Genomic DNA, 15250 nt, shown 5'->3' on the forward strand with positions numbered 1-15250 from the left:
AGTCCCACGGCCCTCGGGCTGGGTCCAGCTGGCCGTGCCAAGCACAGCGGTGCTGGTTGCTGCCTCCTCCAGCCCCGCTGACACCATTCATTCCTTCTTTGGTTTCAGGTTCCCACTCCAATGCAGAGGGACGTAGGAAGGCACTGGGAACAGCAGAGGTGGGTGTCTCGTTAGCCACCAAAGGAGCCTCTAGGGGTTGAAATCCCATGGGGGGAACAGGGCTGGGGTGACCCCCCTGGTTTCTGCAGCACTGGCCGGAGCAGCCTGGGGGCAGTTTGAGGCTCTAGACATTCCCTCCCCCCCCCCCCCCCCCCGCAACTAATCCAGCTAATTAAATCTACAGGAAAACGAGCAGCTCCTGCGTGCCAGGACAGACAGGAGAAGGCAGCGTGGGGCGGCCGTGCCCACCCACATGGGTGTCTGTTTGCCTCTAACCAGCGATTCTTGCCTGCTACCGCGATGCCAGGGCTGGAAAGAGGAGCTGGTGAGAAGCTGCTGTCGGCAACGCTTTTGCCACACAGCCGAATCCTGCCAGCGGTAAGGGGAGTGACACGGATTCAGCGATGCCAAAAGCCGCCAGCGTCAGGAGATTTAAATATTAACTCTCAACTTGTCATCATCGTGACTCCAAACCTTTTTTTTTCCCCCTTGATTTTAGGTGAAAATCTATTAGATCACCTGGTTTTGGCACAACCGCCGGGAAAACTGGATGGCAACCCTCCCAGAAAAGTCGCCATGTTCCTCGCTTACTCGGTAAGGAGTTTCTTTGATACCTGGGCTTTACTGGGAGTAACTTACTGTTTTAACTGGAACTGGGAATACTGGTGAGCACTGGTTTGCCGTGATAACCACAAGTGGAGCCGTGGAATTTATATCCCACCTCGTTAATGCTGTAATCCTCATTGTCCTAATGATTACCCCCTTTCTTTTCCAGCTGCATACCGGCACAGGGGTCCCCTCTCCGATGATCCTCACCGTGGCTTGTCATCCCCAGAGCTCCCAGTTATCTGGGTTTAACTGGGGATACTGAGATGAGAATGGCTGGCGCCGGCATCTTAATAAATAATCGATTTCCCACTGGGTTTTTGGCATGATGTCGTGATGGGGATGGGGACACATGGTGACAGGTTTGGGGACGCCGCGATGCTCCCGTGGGACTCGGCAGCCCCCAGCGACTATCTCTGTGGCGTGATGACCCCAGCCCCATGGCCGCCCCACGGCTGCCCCACCTCACTGTCACCCCACGGGAGGTGACGATGACACTGGGTCCTCCCCGTCCCCCCCCGCGCCTGCGCCGCGGTTTTGGCGGTCGTTGGCAGCGCAGGAAGCTGGCGTGGGCGAGTGGGGGAAGTGGGTGCGTGACGGGCGCGGCATGGCGGAGCTGGAGGGTCCCGAATTTGGCAAAGCCGACTTCGTCCTCCTGGACGAGGTGACCATGGAGCAGTTCCTGGAGAACCTGCGCCGGCGGTACGCGGGGCGGGGGGATGTGGCGAGGCAGAAGGTGGGGGGGTGAGGCCGGGGGTACCCCAAGGCGCCGTCACCGGGACGTTAAGCTGGGTGCTGGCTGTTACCGGCGTGGGTGATGCGCTGCGAGACTCCACGGCATCGCCCTCCCGGCAGCCAGGACGTGGGGCTTTGGCGTCATGGTGATGGGGCAACAGGGACCCGGAGTCCCCCCGGGGGATGCGGAAGCAACTGGCGCCAAACCCCGGCTCTGCAAGAAGCATCTGGGCGGTGCCCCACAGCCCCTGGGGGGAAACTGAGGCACGTCCACATCTTCCCCCCCAGAGCGAGCTGGGGGGCTGGTGTGTGCCAGGAGGGGCTGGGGGGGAGTGCACCCGTGTGTCCCACCACGGGGTCCCCCATGTTTCCTGCCTGCTCCCGCGCCTGCATGCGCTGCCTACAGGAAGAGCCGCTCTCCCGCTGCCCCATGGCACCTGTGGGGTGGCTGGTTCTGCCCCATACTGTGGTTCTCGGGGTGGGGCGGGGGTGCCTAAGCCCTGTGGAGTGGGGTTTTGCCCCATAGCACGCTGCCCAGGCCCCACGGGGAGGCTTCCTGCGCCACAGTGCCCAGTATTCTGCCTGTGCCATGGATCCTGCCCCACGGTGCAGCGCTCTGTGGGGCGTGGGTCCTGCTCCATGGCACAGCCCCCCACAGGATGTCACCCTACCTCTCACAGCACCCCACAGGATGCCACCTTGCCACACCGCCCAGCACCCCACAGGATGTTGTCCCACCCCACGGCACAGCACCATCCCGCCCCACGGCACAGGGTGCCACCCTGCAGCCTACCGCCCTGCCCCATGGCTCAGCACCCCACGGGATGCCATCCCACCCTCCCCTAGCTCAACACCCTGCAGGGTGACACCCTACTCCATGGCACAGCACCCCACAGGGCGTCATCCTGCCCCACAGCACCGTACAGGGCATACGTCCTGCCCCATAGCGCAGCACCCCGCAGGGTGCCACCCCAGCCCCATGGCCACCCCTGCGCGCAGGTTCTTGCAGGGTCGCATCTACACCTACATTGGGGAGGTGGTGGTGGCGGTGAACCCTTACCGAATGCTGGACCTCTACGGCCCGCCGGCGGTGGAACGCTATCGCGGCCGCGAGCTCTACGAGCGCCCACCCCACCTCTTTGCCCTGGCCGACGCCGCTTACAAGGCCATGAAGCGCCGCGCCAAGGACACCTGCATCGTCATTTCGGGTAGGTGGACGGCAGCAGTTTGGCGGGGGGGGGAGCTGCGTGTGGGGCACCCTTGGGTGGGCTCCCCTCGCCCAGTCCCTGCCCTCCTTGCCAGGCGAGAGCGGGGCAGGCAAGACGGAGGCCAGCAAGTACATCATGCAGTACATCGCCGCCATCACCAACCCTACCCAACGCGCCGAGGTGGAGAGGTGGGTCCTGCTCCACGGCGGCGGCGGGAGGGATGAGTGCTGGGGCTGGGGGGGGGGCCATAGGGTGGGGGGTCCTCGGTGGCCTCATCTATGGGGTAGGAGTGGGGAGACGGGGGTGCCCCATGCTCATAAGGGTGGTCTGGGAGTACCAGGGGTGGGTGCTCCATGCCCATAGGGATTGTGGGGGGCAAATGGGGTGCCCCACGCCTGTAGGGGGGTCCTGGGGGGGCCTGACAGCCATTCGGGTGATGCGGGGTGCCCAGGGGTGCCACGTCCTGCGCCCATCAGTGAGGCTGCAGCCACGCCGCGCCATGTTCTGTGCCATGCCGTGTCGTGCTGTGCCGTGCTGTGCCATGCCGTGCCATTCCGCGCCATGCTGTGCCGTGCCGCGCCGCCCCCACGCAGAGTGAAGAACGTGCTGCTGAAGTCCAACTGCGTGCTGGAAGCCTTCGGCAACGCCAAGACCAACCGCAACGACAACTCCAGCCGCTTCGGCAAGTACATGGACATCAACTTTGACTTCAAGGGCGACCCCACCGGCGGCCACATCCACAACTACCTCCTGGAGAAGGTGCGGGGGTGCTGCGGGTGGGCATGGTCAGGTGGGTGCTGCGCCCACGAGGACACCGCCTGGCACCCACCCCCTGTGCCCTCTTCCAGTCCCGAATCCTCCAGCAGCAGCCAGGAGAGAGGAACTTCCACGCCTTCTACCAGGTGAACCGGGGGACGGGGAGGGGTGGGGTGGATGAGGTGGGATCTGTGGGATGGGATGGGGACGGGATGGATGGGATCTATGGGATAAATGGGATCTACAGAATGGGATGGGGATGGGATGGATGAGATCTATGGGATGGGATGGGATGGATGAGGTGGGTGGGATGGGGTTTATGGGATGAGATGGGGATGGGATGGATGGGATCTACAGGATGGGATGGAGATGGGATGGATGGGATCTATGGGGTGGGACAGATGGGATGGGATGGATGGGATCTACAGGATAGGATGGGGATGGGATGGATGGGATAGACAGGATGAGATGGGGATGGGATGACAAGGTTGAATGGGACAGGTAAGATGACAGATGAGATGGGATGGATGGGATCTACAAGATGGGGCAGGTTGTGATGGTGTGGATGAGATGGATGGGATGGGGACAGGATGGATGGAATGGGAGGGATAAGATGGGATCGGATAAGATGGATGGGATTTCTGGGATGAGATGGAGATGGGATGGGGATGGGATGAATGGGGTGAGAAGGTTGGGATGGGTTAAATGAGATGGCTTAGATGAGATGGGATGGATGGGATCTACGGGGTGGAGTGGGTGGGTTTGATGGGATGCGGACAGGATGGAGTGAAAAGGTTGGGATGGGATGGATGGGATCTATGGGATGAGATGGGGATGGGCCGGGTGGGATGAGAAGGTTGGAACAGATGGGAACGGTGGGATGGATGGGATCGATGGGATGGAGTGGGATGGATGGGGCAGATGGGATAAATGGGACGGGGCAGCGCGAGACAGGACGCGTTGGGATGGGACGGGATGGGCTGCGACAGGGTACGGGGACACCGAACGGCACCAGCTGGGCAGGGGGGGCCGCCGGGATGGGGCTTTCCACCCCCCGGCGTGCCGACAGCCCCCCTCTCACCCCCCCAGCTGCTACTGGGAGCCCCGGCAGCTCTACTGGCCTCCCTCCACCTCTGCCGGGACCCCGGCGCCTACCGCTACACCCGGGAGGGTGCCCAGGGCTCCGTGAGTGGGGCTGGGGCGGGCACAGGGTGGGCAGGGGGTGGGCAGGGGGGGTCCCGGCCCCTCACGCCATGTGACGTGTCCCCCCAAACCCCGACCCCAGGCCTGCGGGGACGACGCGGACGGCTACCGGGCGGTGGAGGAGGCGATGGCCGTCATCGGCTTCTCCCCGGAGGAGATGGGCTCCGTGCGCCGCATCCTGGCCACCATCCTGCACCTGGTGAGACCCCCGCCAGTATGGACCCGCCCCTGCCCCGTGCACCAGTATGTTCCCAGGCAGACCAGTATGGCACAACACACAGCAGTATGGGGCTGGGCAAACCAGTACGGTCCCCGTACACCAGTAGGGTCCTCGTGCACCAGTACAGCCCCCCATACACGTATGGCCCCCACACACACCAGTACAACCCCCTCACACCAGTACAGTCCTGGGCAGACCAGTATGAGTACCCCCCACCAGTATGACGCCCTGGACACCAATACAGGCCCATGCAGACCAGTATGGGCCACCTACACCAGTACGACCCCAGGCAGACCAGTATGGCCCTGGACAAACCAGTATCATCCCCCTGCCCATTATGGCCTCTGCACACCAGTACAGCCTGAAGCAGACCAGTATGGCCCTGGGCGAACCAGTACAGCCCCATGTAAATATGCATGGCCCCACGCTACCCAGTACAGACCAACGGAAACAAGTAGAGACCAGTTCAAACCAGTACAGTCCCATAGAAACCAGTGTACCCCTACGCAGTGTAGTACAGCCCAACGCAAACCAGTATAGCCCAATGCAAACCAGCATGGCCCAGTATGGCCCAGGACAGCCCCATGCAAACCAGTATGGCCCAGCGCAGCCCAATGCAAACCAGTATGGCCCAGCACAGCCCAGCAAAGCCCAGCACAGCTCAATGCAAACCAGCATGGCTCAGCACAGCCCAGGCAAACCAGCATGGCCCAACACAGCGCAATGCAAACCAGTATGGCCCAGCACAGCCCAGCAAAGCCCAGCGTGGCCCGATGCAAACCAGTATGGCCCAGCACAGCCCAGCAAAGCCCAGTGCGGCTCAATGCAAGCCAGCATGGCCCAGCTCAGCCCAGTGCAAACCAGCATGGTCCAGCTCAGCCCAGTGCAAACCAGCATGGCCCAGCACAGCCCAGCAAAGCCCAGTTCAGCCCAATGCAAACCGGTATGACCTAGTTCAACCCCATGCAAACTGGCGTAGCCCAATGCAAAGCAGCATGGCCCAGAAAAGCCCAGCACAGCCCAATTCAAACCAGTATAGCCCCATACAAACCAGTACAGCTCTGTATGGCCCAGTCCAGCCCAGGGTACGGGAGCGGCTCACACAGGGACACCCCAGCCCCTTCCCGGGGTGCTCCCGGGTGTCCCCCCACCTTCATCCTCCAACATGGTGCGACGGGGCTGCCCCAGGGCAACGTCGGGTTCGTGGCGGAGGGTGAGACGGCGGCGATGGAGGACGCGGCGCAGCTCTCGGCGCTGGCCGAGCTGACGGCCACGGCGCCCGGCAGCCTGCGCCAGGCTCTCCTGACCCGCACCGTGGCCGCCGGCGGCGGGGAGCTGATTGAGAAGGGCCACAGCCCCAAGGAGGCTGCCTACGCCCGGGATGCCTGCGCCAAGGTATGGAGGGGATGTAGGGTGATAGATCTGCCCCCCCACCAGCACCCTTGGGTGCCCACCACCCTGTCCCTGTCCCCAGGCCATCTACGAACGTCTCTTCTGCTGGATCGTGGGGCGCATCAACGCCAGCATCGCCGCCCACGACTACGACGTCCGCCTGCACGGCAAGAGCACCGTCATCGGCGTCCTCGATATCTACGGCTTCGAGATCTTCGACACCAACAGGTGACCTGGGGGTGGGGACGGACGGACATGGGGACTCTTTGGGGGGACAGGACCAGGGAGGAACACGGTGAGGGGATTGGGGATGGGAAGGACGTGTGGAGGGGACGGGGTTGGGGACGCGTGGGGGGGACAGGACCCAGGAGGGACACACGGAGGGGACAGGGCTTGAGAAGGATGCGTGGAAGCGACAGGACCCCAGAGGGACACATAGCAGGGGAGGAGAGGATGCACGAGGGACACACAGGGATGGAACAGGACCTGGGAGGGACAAAGGACGGGGATGGGATCTAGGAGGGGACCCGTGGAGGGGACAGGACTTGGGGGGGGACACATGGAGGGGGAGGATGCCCAAGGGACACGTGGAAAGGGACGGGACCACGACGGACACGTGGAGGTGACGGGACCGGGACCAGGAGGGACACACGGAGGGACAGGACCGTGAGGGACGGCAGCAGGGCCATGCAGCTCAGGGGGTGTGCAGGGGATGGGATGGGGGGGACCGGGTGGCAGTGACCGGCCTGACCCCCTTGCCCGCAGCTTCGAGCAGTTCTGCATCAACTACTGCAATGAGAAGCTGCAGCAGCTCTTCATCGAACTGATCCTGCGGCAGGAGCAGGCGGAGTACCAGCGAGAGGGCATCGCCTGGCAGAGCGTGAGGGGACGGAGGGGGCCGGGGGGGACACGGGGGGGACACGGGGGACATTGCCTGGCAGAGCGTGGCGGGGACACGGGGAACGTGGCGGGGACACACACACGGATGCCATCGCCTGGCATGGAGAGATTTGGGAGCAAATCAGGGTACCTGGGGGGGAGCAATTCGGGGTGCCCACCCCTCTTCCCACCCCAGATCGAGTACTTCAGCAACGAGCCCATCGTGGAGCTGGTGGAGCAGCCGCACCGCGGCATCCTGGCACTGTTGGACGAGGCTTGCCTGGCAGCGGGGACCGTCACCGACTCCCTCTTCCTTGCCTCCATGGATGCCCGCCTTGGCCGCCACCCCCACTACACCAGCCGTAAGGTGCTTCTGGGGGGAAACCGGGGGGAGCTGGGGGTCCGTGGGCAGGGACCTGACAGCCCCCCCTGCTCCCCAGCTCTGCCCCACGGACAAGACCATGGAGTTCAACCGGGACTTTCGCATCAAGCACTATGCTGGAGATGTCACGTGAGGAGGGGATGGAGGAGGGCCATGGTGGACCATGGGCATCCTCGGGTGGCCATGGGGCTGTGGACCACCATGGGGGTCTTTAGGAGGCTGTGAGGGCCATGGGGAGGGGGGGGGGCCGCTTGGGACCAGGGTTGAGGGTCTACAGTTGACTGTGGGGTCTTGAAGAATGGTGGGGGACCATGTGGGAGCATGGAGGGGGAACACGGGACTGTGGGGGGGGATCTTGAGGGACTGTGGGAGGTGGTTTGGGGTCATGGGGGACCATCAGGCTGGGGGGACTGGCGGGGGGTCAGTTGGGGCCATGGGAGTGTGGGTGGCCATTGGGGACTATGGACATCATGAGTGGCCATGGAGTTGTGGGGGGCTGTGGGGGACCATGGGTGGCCCTGGGGCCGTGAGGGACCTTGGGAGGACATGGGGTGGGACTGTGGGGACCACTTGGGACCAGGGTTCTAGAGGGGCTCTTGGGGCTCTATGGTTGACCATGAGGCCTTGGAGAACCATGAAGGGCCATGTGGGAGCATGGATGGGGGGCATGGGACTGTGGGGGGGCCTTGAGGGATTGTGGGAGGTGGTTTGGGGTCATGAGGGACCATCAGGCTGCAGGGATCATGGGAACCGTGGGAGTCTGGGGGGTGTCAGCTGGGGCCATGGCAGTGTGGGTGACCGTTGGGGAGTATGGACATCGTGAGTGGCCATGGGTTTGTGGGTGGCCATGGAGAACCATGGAGGACCATGGGTGGCCTTGGGACTATGAGGAACCTTGGGGGACAATGGGGGGCCACTTGGGACCATAGAGGGCCAGAGGGGCCCCTGGAGGACTATGGGGTGGCCTTGATTGACCGTGGGGCTTTGAGGACCCCCAGGGAATTGCATGGAGCCATTTAGGACCACAGGAGGCCATTTGTGGGACTGTTGAGGTCCATGGGGTCTGGGAGGTCCCCAGAGACCGTGTGCAGTAGGACAGGCCGTGTAGGTCATGCCGTGCCATACCCTGGGGACAGTGGGGACAGGGTTGGGGGACTCCATGTCCATCAGCACTGAACCCCACAGTCCCCTGGCCTCCATGGGTGCCCCCAGGGCCACCCCCAGGGCCACCCCCAGGGCCACATGTCACCTCTGCATGGAGCCAGGTGCCCCTGGCAGCCCCTGGCCCACCATGGGCAGGAAGGACTGCCCGGACACCTGGGTCCTGTCGGATGCAGCTCCCCTCCCCAACCACCCCAGGGCACCTGGAGGAGCCCCCCAACATGGTGTTCCCTCCCTCAGGTACTCAGTGGAAGGTTTCCTGGACAAGAACAAGGACACGCTCTTCCAGGACTTCAAACGGCTCTTCTACAACAGGTTGGGGACATAGGGGGCACAGCTGGGGGGGGGCTAGTGGCACAGCCATGGGGCAGGAGCAGGGTGCCCAGTGCTGCCAGCCCCACGCCAACGCTGTCCCCAGTGCGGACCCCGTGCTGCATGCCATGTGGCCTGATGGTGAGCAGAGCATCACCGAAGTCACCAAACGCCCATTGACCACTGGCACGCTCTTCAAGAACTCCATGGTGGCCCTGGTGGAGAACCTCGCCTCCAAGGTAAGGGACCAGGGACAGCCAGGCATGTCCGCGTGCCAGCCTGGCATCTCCCTGCACCAATTTGATGTGTCCCCACGCCAGCTGGGCACGTCCCCAACCCATCTTGGTATGTCCCCATGGCAGATGCGCATAGCTCCAAGCCACACGGGCATGCTCCTGAGCCGGCCAAGATGTCCCCAAGCCAGCCAGGATGTCCCTGAGCCAGCCTGGCATGTCCCCAAGTCAGCCAAGATGTCCCTGAGTCAGCCTGGCATGTCTCCAAGCCAGCCAAGATGTCCTTGAGCCAGCCAGGCATGTCCCCAAGCCAGCCAAGATGGCCCTGAGCCAGTCTGGCATGTCCCTGAGGTGGCCAAGATGTCCTTGAGCCAGCCAGGCATGTCCCTGAGGCGGCCAACATGTCCCTGAGCCAGCCTGGCATGTTTCCAAGCCAGCCAAGATGTCCCTGAGCCAGCCAGGCATGTCCTTGAGCCAGCCAAGATGTCCCCAACCCAGCCAAGATGTCCCCAAGCCACCCACGCCCAGTGCAATCCCACCCTGCGTGCCTGGAGCCCCCCAGCCCAGAACGCCCGTGGGCTCAGTGACGCTCCTGAGTGCCACCGCAGTGCCATCCCCTCCATGTCCCCGCAGGAGCCCTACTACGTGCGTTGCATCAAACCCAACGATCAGAAGTCACCAACGCTCTTCGACGAGGAGCGGTGCCGGCACCAGGTCTCCTACTTGGGGCTGCTGGAGAACGTCCGGGTGCGCCGCGCCGGCTTCGCCTACCGCCAGCCCTACCACCGCTTCCTCCTGCGGTACGGTCTGCGCCCCCCATCCCGGGACCCCCGTACCCCCCCCCCCGCACCCCTTCACCTCGCTCTGCCCCCCAGGTACAAGATGACCTGTGAGTACACGTGGCCCAACCACCTGATGGCCACCGACCGGGAGGCCACGCAAGCCCTCCTGGAGCAGCACGGCTTCCAGGACGACGTGGCTTACGGCCACACCAAGGTCTTCATCCGCACGCCTCGCACCCTCTTCTGCCTCGAGCAAGAGCGGGCGCAGCTCATCCCCATCATCGTCCTGCTGCTGCAGAAGGTGGGCACGTGCGGCACAAGGTGGCTCGGTCTCGGCACAGGGCTCCACCAGGGAGGTTTTTTTTGGGAGGGAGCAGCATTTTGGGGGCCTCCCGGAGCCGCGATGCCGAGCGCCCACCCTGGTGCCACAGCCGCGCTCCCGTTGGATGGGGGGGGGGATCCATGGGGCAGCGGCCGCCCTGACCATCGGTGTTCGGCAGGCCTGGCGCGGTGCCCTGGCACGCCGGCGGTGCCGTTACCTGCGCGCTGCCTACACCATCATGGCTTACTACAAACGGCACAAGGTGAAGACGTACCTGTGGGAGCTGCTGCGGCGCTTCCAGGCCGTCCGCACCCTTCCCGATTTTGGCAAGAGCGTGGTTTGGCCGGAGCCGCCGGCGGTGCTGGCGCGCTTCCAAGACGCCAGCCAGCGCCTCTTCCGCAGGTACCGTCCCGGATCCCGCTCCGCTCCCGCGTTGGGATGGGGACGTGGGATGGTGACTTGGGTAGGGAATGTGGGACAGGGACATAGGACAGGGATGTGGAACGGGAATGCGGGATGGGGACAGGGATGCAAGGTGGGGATGTGGGATGGGGATGGGGACGTGGGCAGGGGTGGGGACGTGGGACAGGGATGTGGTCATGGGATGTAGATGTGGGATGGGGACGTGAGATGGGAATATGGGACAGGGATGTGGGATGGGGACATGGGACTGGAATGTGGACCGGGGACATGGATGTGGGATGGGGACATGGGACAGGGACATGTGTCACAACCCAGACTGGACAGGGAGCCGTGTTTAATTCAAAATTCCATCAGGCTAAATTAAGGTGAAACAACACCAAATGATCAGTTAAAGATTTTATTCATGACAGAAGCAAACGGAACTGGGGAGGTGTGGTAGTAGGTGGCAGGGTTTCTCACAACAGGAATTGGCCTAGGACTATTTCTGTAAACTGTGTAACCATATACATCGATTCAGGGAATAAGGAGATGCCTCCCGTTGAGTCAGGGGGTTCAGAGCAGACCCCCTGGCTTTCTAGACTCCTTCTCAGAGAAGGGCTCAGGGGTGGCTGGATCTGCTCTTAGTCTCAGACTTGGTCGACAGTTTATGTCTTGAAATGGATGAGGTGTAGGGATTGTGGAAAAGGAAAAGGAAAGAGAGAAGACAGAGAGAAAGATTTCACCGGTCCTGGGTCGAGCGTTGGTCCAGTCAGCCGAGGGGTCCAGTCCCGGTGGGCTTGCGCACCCGGGGCTTCATTTTGTGTCCTTTTATCATCCTTGCCCCTCCTTCGGGTGGGCACCCAGACTCATCAGATTAATGAGCAGTTTGTGAGCCTTTGGGCTTGGGGGTCCTTTGGGGAGTAACTTCTCCGTCCCTGTAGACAGGGCCATTGTTCGATCTTTGTATCAGAACAGCTGATCAGAACAGGGAGCTGCGCACCCTCCAGCCCTCCCCCTCCTGTTGCTGATGTCTGGTGGGCTTTTCTCCTTGGTTCCTTGCTGCGCGGGGTTTGTCTTTAAGCAGAACTTGCCCCACCACAATGTTTGAGACATTAACTCTTTTGGTCTTTCACAACATGGGACAGGGACATGGGATGGGGATGTGGACTGGTATGTGGGACAGGGACGTGGAACAGGGATATGGGACAGGGACGCATGGGACGTGGACATGGGATGGTGACGTGACCGTGCTCCATCCCCACCCCCCCAGATGGCGAGCACGACAGATCGTCAAGAACATCCCCCCCTCGGAGATGGGGCAGATCCGGGCCAAGGTGGCCGCCATGGAGGCACTGGAAGGGCTGCGGAAGGACTGGGGCTGCCAGCGCAGCTGGGCGCGGGATTACCTCTCCTCGGTAAGGGCTGCCGGCGGGTTTGGGGGTGCCCCACGGAGCATCCCAGGGGTGCCACCCCCACCCCACACCTTGGCTCCCCACAGCCCAGCGAGAACCCGGGGCAGGCGCTGCCCTTTGCCCGCTGCCTCCAGACCCTCAAGGACAAGGTGCATTTCAGCTCTGTCCTCTTCTCCTGCCACGTCCGCAAGGTGAGGGGAGCGGGTCGTCCTGCCCGGCCACCGCATCGGTGTCACCTCCTCGCCCTGTCCCAGCGTGTCCCCTCGCCTGTCCCCGCAGATCAACCACTTTAGTAAGAGCCGGGACCGGGCCATCCTCGTGACGGACCAGCACCTCTACAAGCTGGACCCCCGAAAGCAGTACCGGGTGATGCGGGCGCTGCCCCTCAGCACCGTGAGTGTCCCCAAACCCACCAGTGTCCCCTATACCCTGTCCCGGCGAGCCACGGTGAGGGGGACCCAGATGTCCTGGCTGTCCTGCTCCCACCTGGAGGCTGAAGACCCCTCCATGGTCCCCATGGCCCCATCCGCATCAGGACGGTGAACTCCCCTGGGACAGAGGTGTGATGCCGCCCCCACCATGCTGGCCATGCCATGCTGTCCCCACCATGCTGTCCCCACCAAGCTGTCCTCACCACACTGGCCACGGTGCCTTGGCCATGCCACGCTGCCCATGCTGTGGCCCCAAGCCCCCTCCGCCACCACGCAGCCGTGACACCCAGACGTCCCCACAGGTGACGGGGTTGAGCGTGACAAGCTGCCAGGCGCAGCTGGTGGTCTTCCACACCCAGAGCCAGGACGACCTGGCTGTGTGCCTACACAAGATGCAACCAGCAGAGGACAACCGGGTGGGCGAGCTGGTGGGCGTCCTCCTGGAGCACTGCCGAGCGTGAGTTGGGGGATCAGGGATGAAGAGTTTGGGGGGGGTGTCCTTGGCACCCCGTGAGCTCCCCCTGCACCCTGTTGATGCCGGCATGTCGTAGGACCAAGCGGGAGCTGCAGGTCCGGGTCTCCGACTGCATCCAGCTGAGCCTACGTGGGCGCCGGCGGCTGCTGACGGTGGAGACGCGGCCGGGAGCGGTCACCCCCGATTTTGGCAAAAGCCGCGACGGCTTTGTGCTTTACTGGCCCGGGAGATGAGGTGGGGCGGGGGGGGCAGCTGCTCCATCCCCCCCCGGCCACATCCTGCCCGTACCCTGCCCCACTGGCCTCTGCTTAGGACCCTGTAGCCCCACTGTGACCCCCAACCACGTGTCCCCACGGCCCCCCAGGACGTTGCCGAAGCCTCTGTGTGTGCTGGGAATAAAGAGCTGGATGGGACCCCTGCAGCCCCCCCCCCCCCCCCAAGCATGGCTGGGACCCTCAGGACCACAGGGCTGGGGTACCCCACAAAACTGCCCCACAGCTTGGGTCCCTGCTAGCCTGGGGGGGGGGGGGGGGGATGCCCCCAGGCTGGCTGTGGTGGGGCAGGGATGGGGGCATGGATGGAATTGGGGTGGGAAGGGGGTGGTGGAGGGTGGGATGGGCTGGGATCGATGGGATGGGGCGGGAAGGCAGCCCCCTATGCCAGGGCCCTGGTTCCCAGGGTCCCTGTGCACCCGGTCCTCATCTCCCTGACACCCAGTATCCTGATGTCCCCAGTACCAAGTGTCCCAAATAACCTGTGTCCCAAATCCCTGTGTCCCTGACATCCAGTGTCCCAATGGCCCTGGGCCCTGATGTCCCCAGTACCCGGTGTCCCGATATCCCTGTGTCCTGTGCCCTCACGTCCCAGGTCTCGATATCCCTGACACCCTGTGTCCCAACATCCCTGTGTCCCTGATCCCTGTGTCCCTGGGCCCCGGGTCCCGACGTGCCGTGTCCTGGGTCCTGATGTCCCTGACACCTAATGTCCCTATGGCCCCTGTGTCCTTCTGGCCCTGAAGTCCCCGTGTCTTGGTGCCCCCGTGTCCTGGATCCCGATATCCCCAACACCCTCTGTCCCCATGTCCCTGTGTCCCGAATCCCGATATCCTTGTGTCCCAGATCCCTGTCACTGAGACGCAGTGTCCCAATGTCACTGTGTCCTGTGTCTCAGGTCCCAATGTCCCTGACACCCAGTATCCCGATGTCCCAAGGTCCCTGTGTCCCGGTGTCCTCGATGTCCCTGTGCCCATATCCTGTGTCCCAATGTCCCTGACACCCGGTGTCCCTGTGCCCCAGGGAGCAATGAACTGGAAAAGGAGGGATGGGAAAACGGGGGGATTTTTCATGGTTGGAAGAAGGTGGTTCCTGTCCCGCTGGTATTTGGGAAGCCGCTAACGAGCCGAAGAGCTTGTCCCCTGCCAGAACTCATCAAACAATTAAATTAATGGGGAAAAAATAGGAAAAAAACCCGCACCATTATTCTTCTGATAACAATGACAGTTTTGGAACAGGCCTGGTGGTGGTCTCATATGGGAGAACAGGGCATTACTGGGGACCACCGAAGGCTATGGGCCTGGAACCTTAAATTTAAATATATGTCCCGATATTGGAGAAGAAACCACAGGAAATCAAGGAACAAGGGCTAATTAACAGGGCTAATTACCTACACCACTCCAAAGGAAGACTCCTTAAAAGTATCCGAGCCCTCGCTATGGCTGCAGCTGGGAAAGAATTCACGTTTCCGTTTTTCAATTAATCCCTCGATGGGCGAAGATTTGGCCAATTCCTCTCGGGACCTGGAAGCCTTTGCGGTGACAACGGGATCGATCTCCTCACCCCGCTCGGGCTCGCGCGCGACTGAACAGGCGATATTTTATTTTTGCACCGTTTAATACAATACATCGTTAGTCGGGGGTCCTCTCTGGGTACGGGGAGGGGCACGGTGGGGGTCGGAGTCCCAAATGGCTCCCAGATGCCCCCCACCCACCCCGGGGCCCAGCCCCAGGGGAGCCCCAGGCTCCGGCCTAGGCCAGCCCTGTCCCCAGCTGTGGGACCGAGGCCTGCGGGGACACTACGGGCAGGGCCCAGCGGGGGGCTACCGAGCCGGGGGGGGGGAGCCCGGGACAGGCCGGGGCCGGGCCCGCTCGCCTCGGGCCTGCACCGGGCCAGGCCTGGACGGGG

The 15250-nt window shown here is 62.9% G+C and overlaps 1 protein-coding gene across 2 annotated transcripts; it reads left to right on the forward strand.

The window, feature by feature from the left end:
- The first annotated feature begins 1334 nt into the window (after positions 1-1334).
- Positions 1335-15038, forward strand: MYO1G (myosin IG). 2 transcript variants are annotated; one of them, XM_049799225.1, is made up of 22 exons: positions 1335-1467; positions 2500-2708; positions 2803-2896; positions 3302-3467; positions 3557-3610; positions 4554-4649; positions 4750-4866; positions 6076-6282; positions 6362-6507; positions 7045-7159; positions 7355-7525; positions 7599-7669; positions 8942-9016; positions 9120-9252; positions 9880-10046; positions 10122-10329; positions 10529-10752; positions 12023-12167; positions 12251-12355; positions 12444-12557; positions 12898-13052; positions 13147-15038. In XM_049799225.1, exons 1-22 carry the CDS (start codon positions 1373-1375, stop codon positions 13301-13303), a joined length of 3024 nt encoding a protein of 1007 aa, XP_049655182.1. In that variant the 5' UTR covers positions 1335-1372; the 3' UTR covers positions 13304-15038. The 2 variants fall into 2 exon arrangements, with proteins under 2 accessions (XP_049655182.1, XP_049655183.1); XM_049799226.1 differs by lacking the exons at positions 12898-13052; positions 13147-15038 and having other exon boundaries at positions 12325-12355; positions 12444-12536.
- Positions 15039-15250: the final 212 nt, after the last annotated feature.

This window comes from Accipiter gentilis, chromosome 4, assembly GCF_929443795.1.
Source record: "Accipiter gentilis chromosome 4, bAccGen1.1, whole genome shotgun sequence".
NCBI lineage: Eukaryota > Metazoa > Chordata > Aves > Accipitriformes > Accipitridae > Astur > Astur gentilis.

What these genes read in the sequence shown, in the direction of transcription:
- MYO1G (XM_049799225.1), top strand. Translation starts at nt 1,373, where the DNA reads ATGGCGGAGCTGGAGGGTCCCGAATTTGGCAAAGCCGACTTCGTCCTC. An exon ending in CAACGCGCCGAGGTGGAGAG is followed by an intron (nt 2,897 to 3,301) that starts GTGGGTCCTGCT and finishes GCCCCCACGCAG; the next exon opens with AGTGAAGAACGTGCTGCTGA. An exon ending in CCCACTACACCAGCCGTAAG is followed by an intron (nt 7,526 to 7,598) that starts GTGCTTCTGGGG and finishes CCTGCTCCCCAG; the next exon opens with CTCTGCCCCACGGACAAGAC.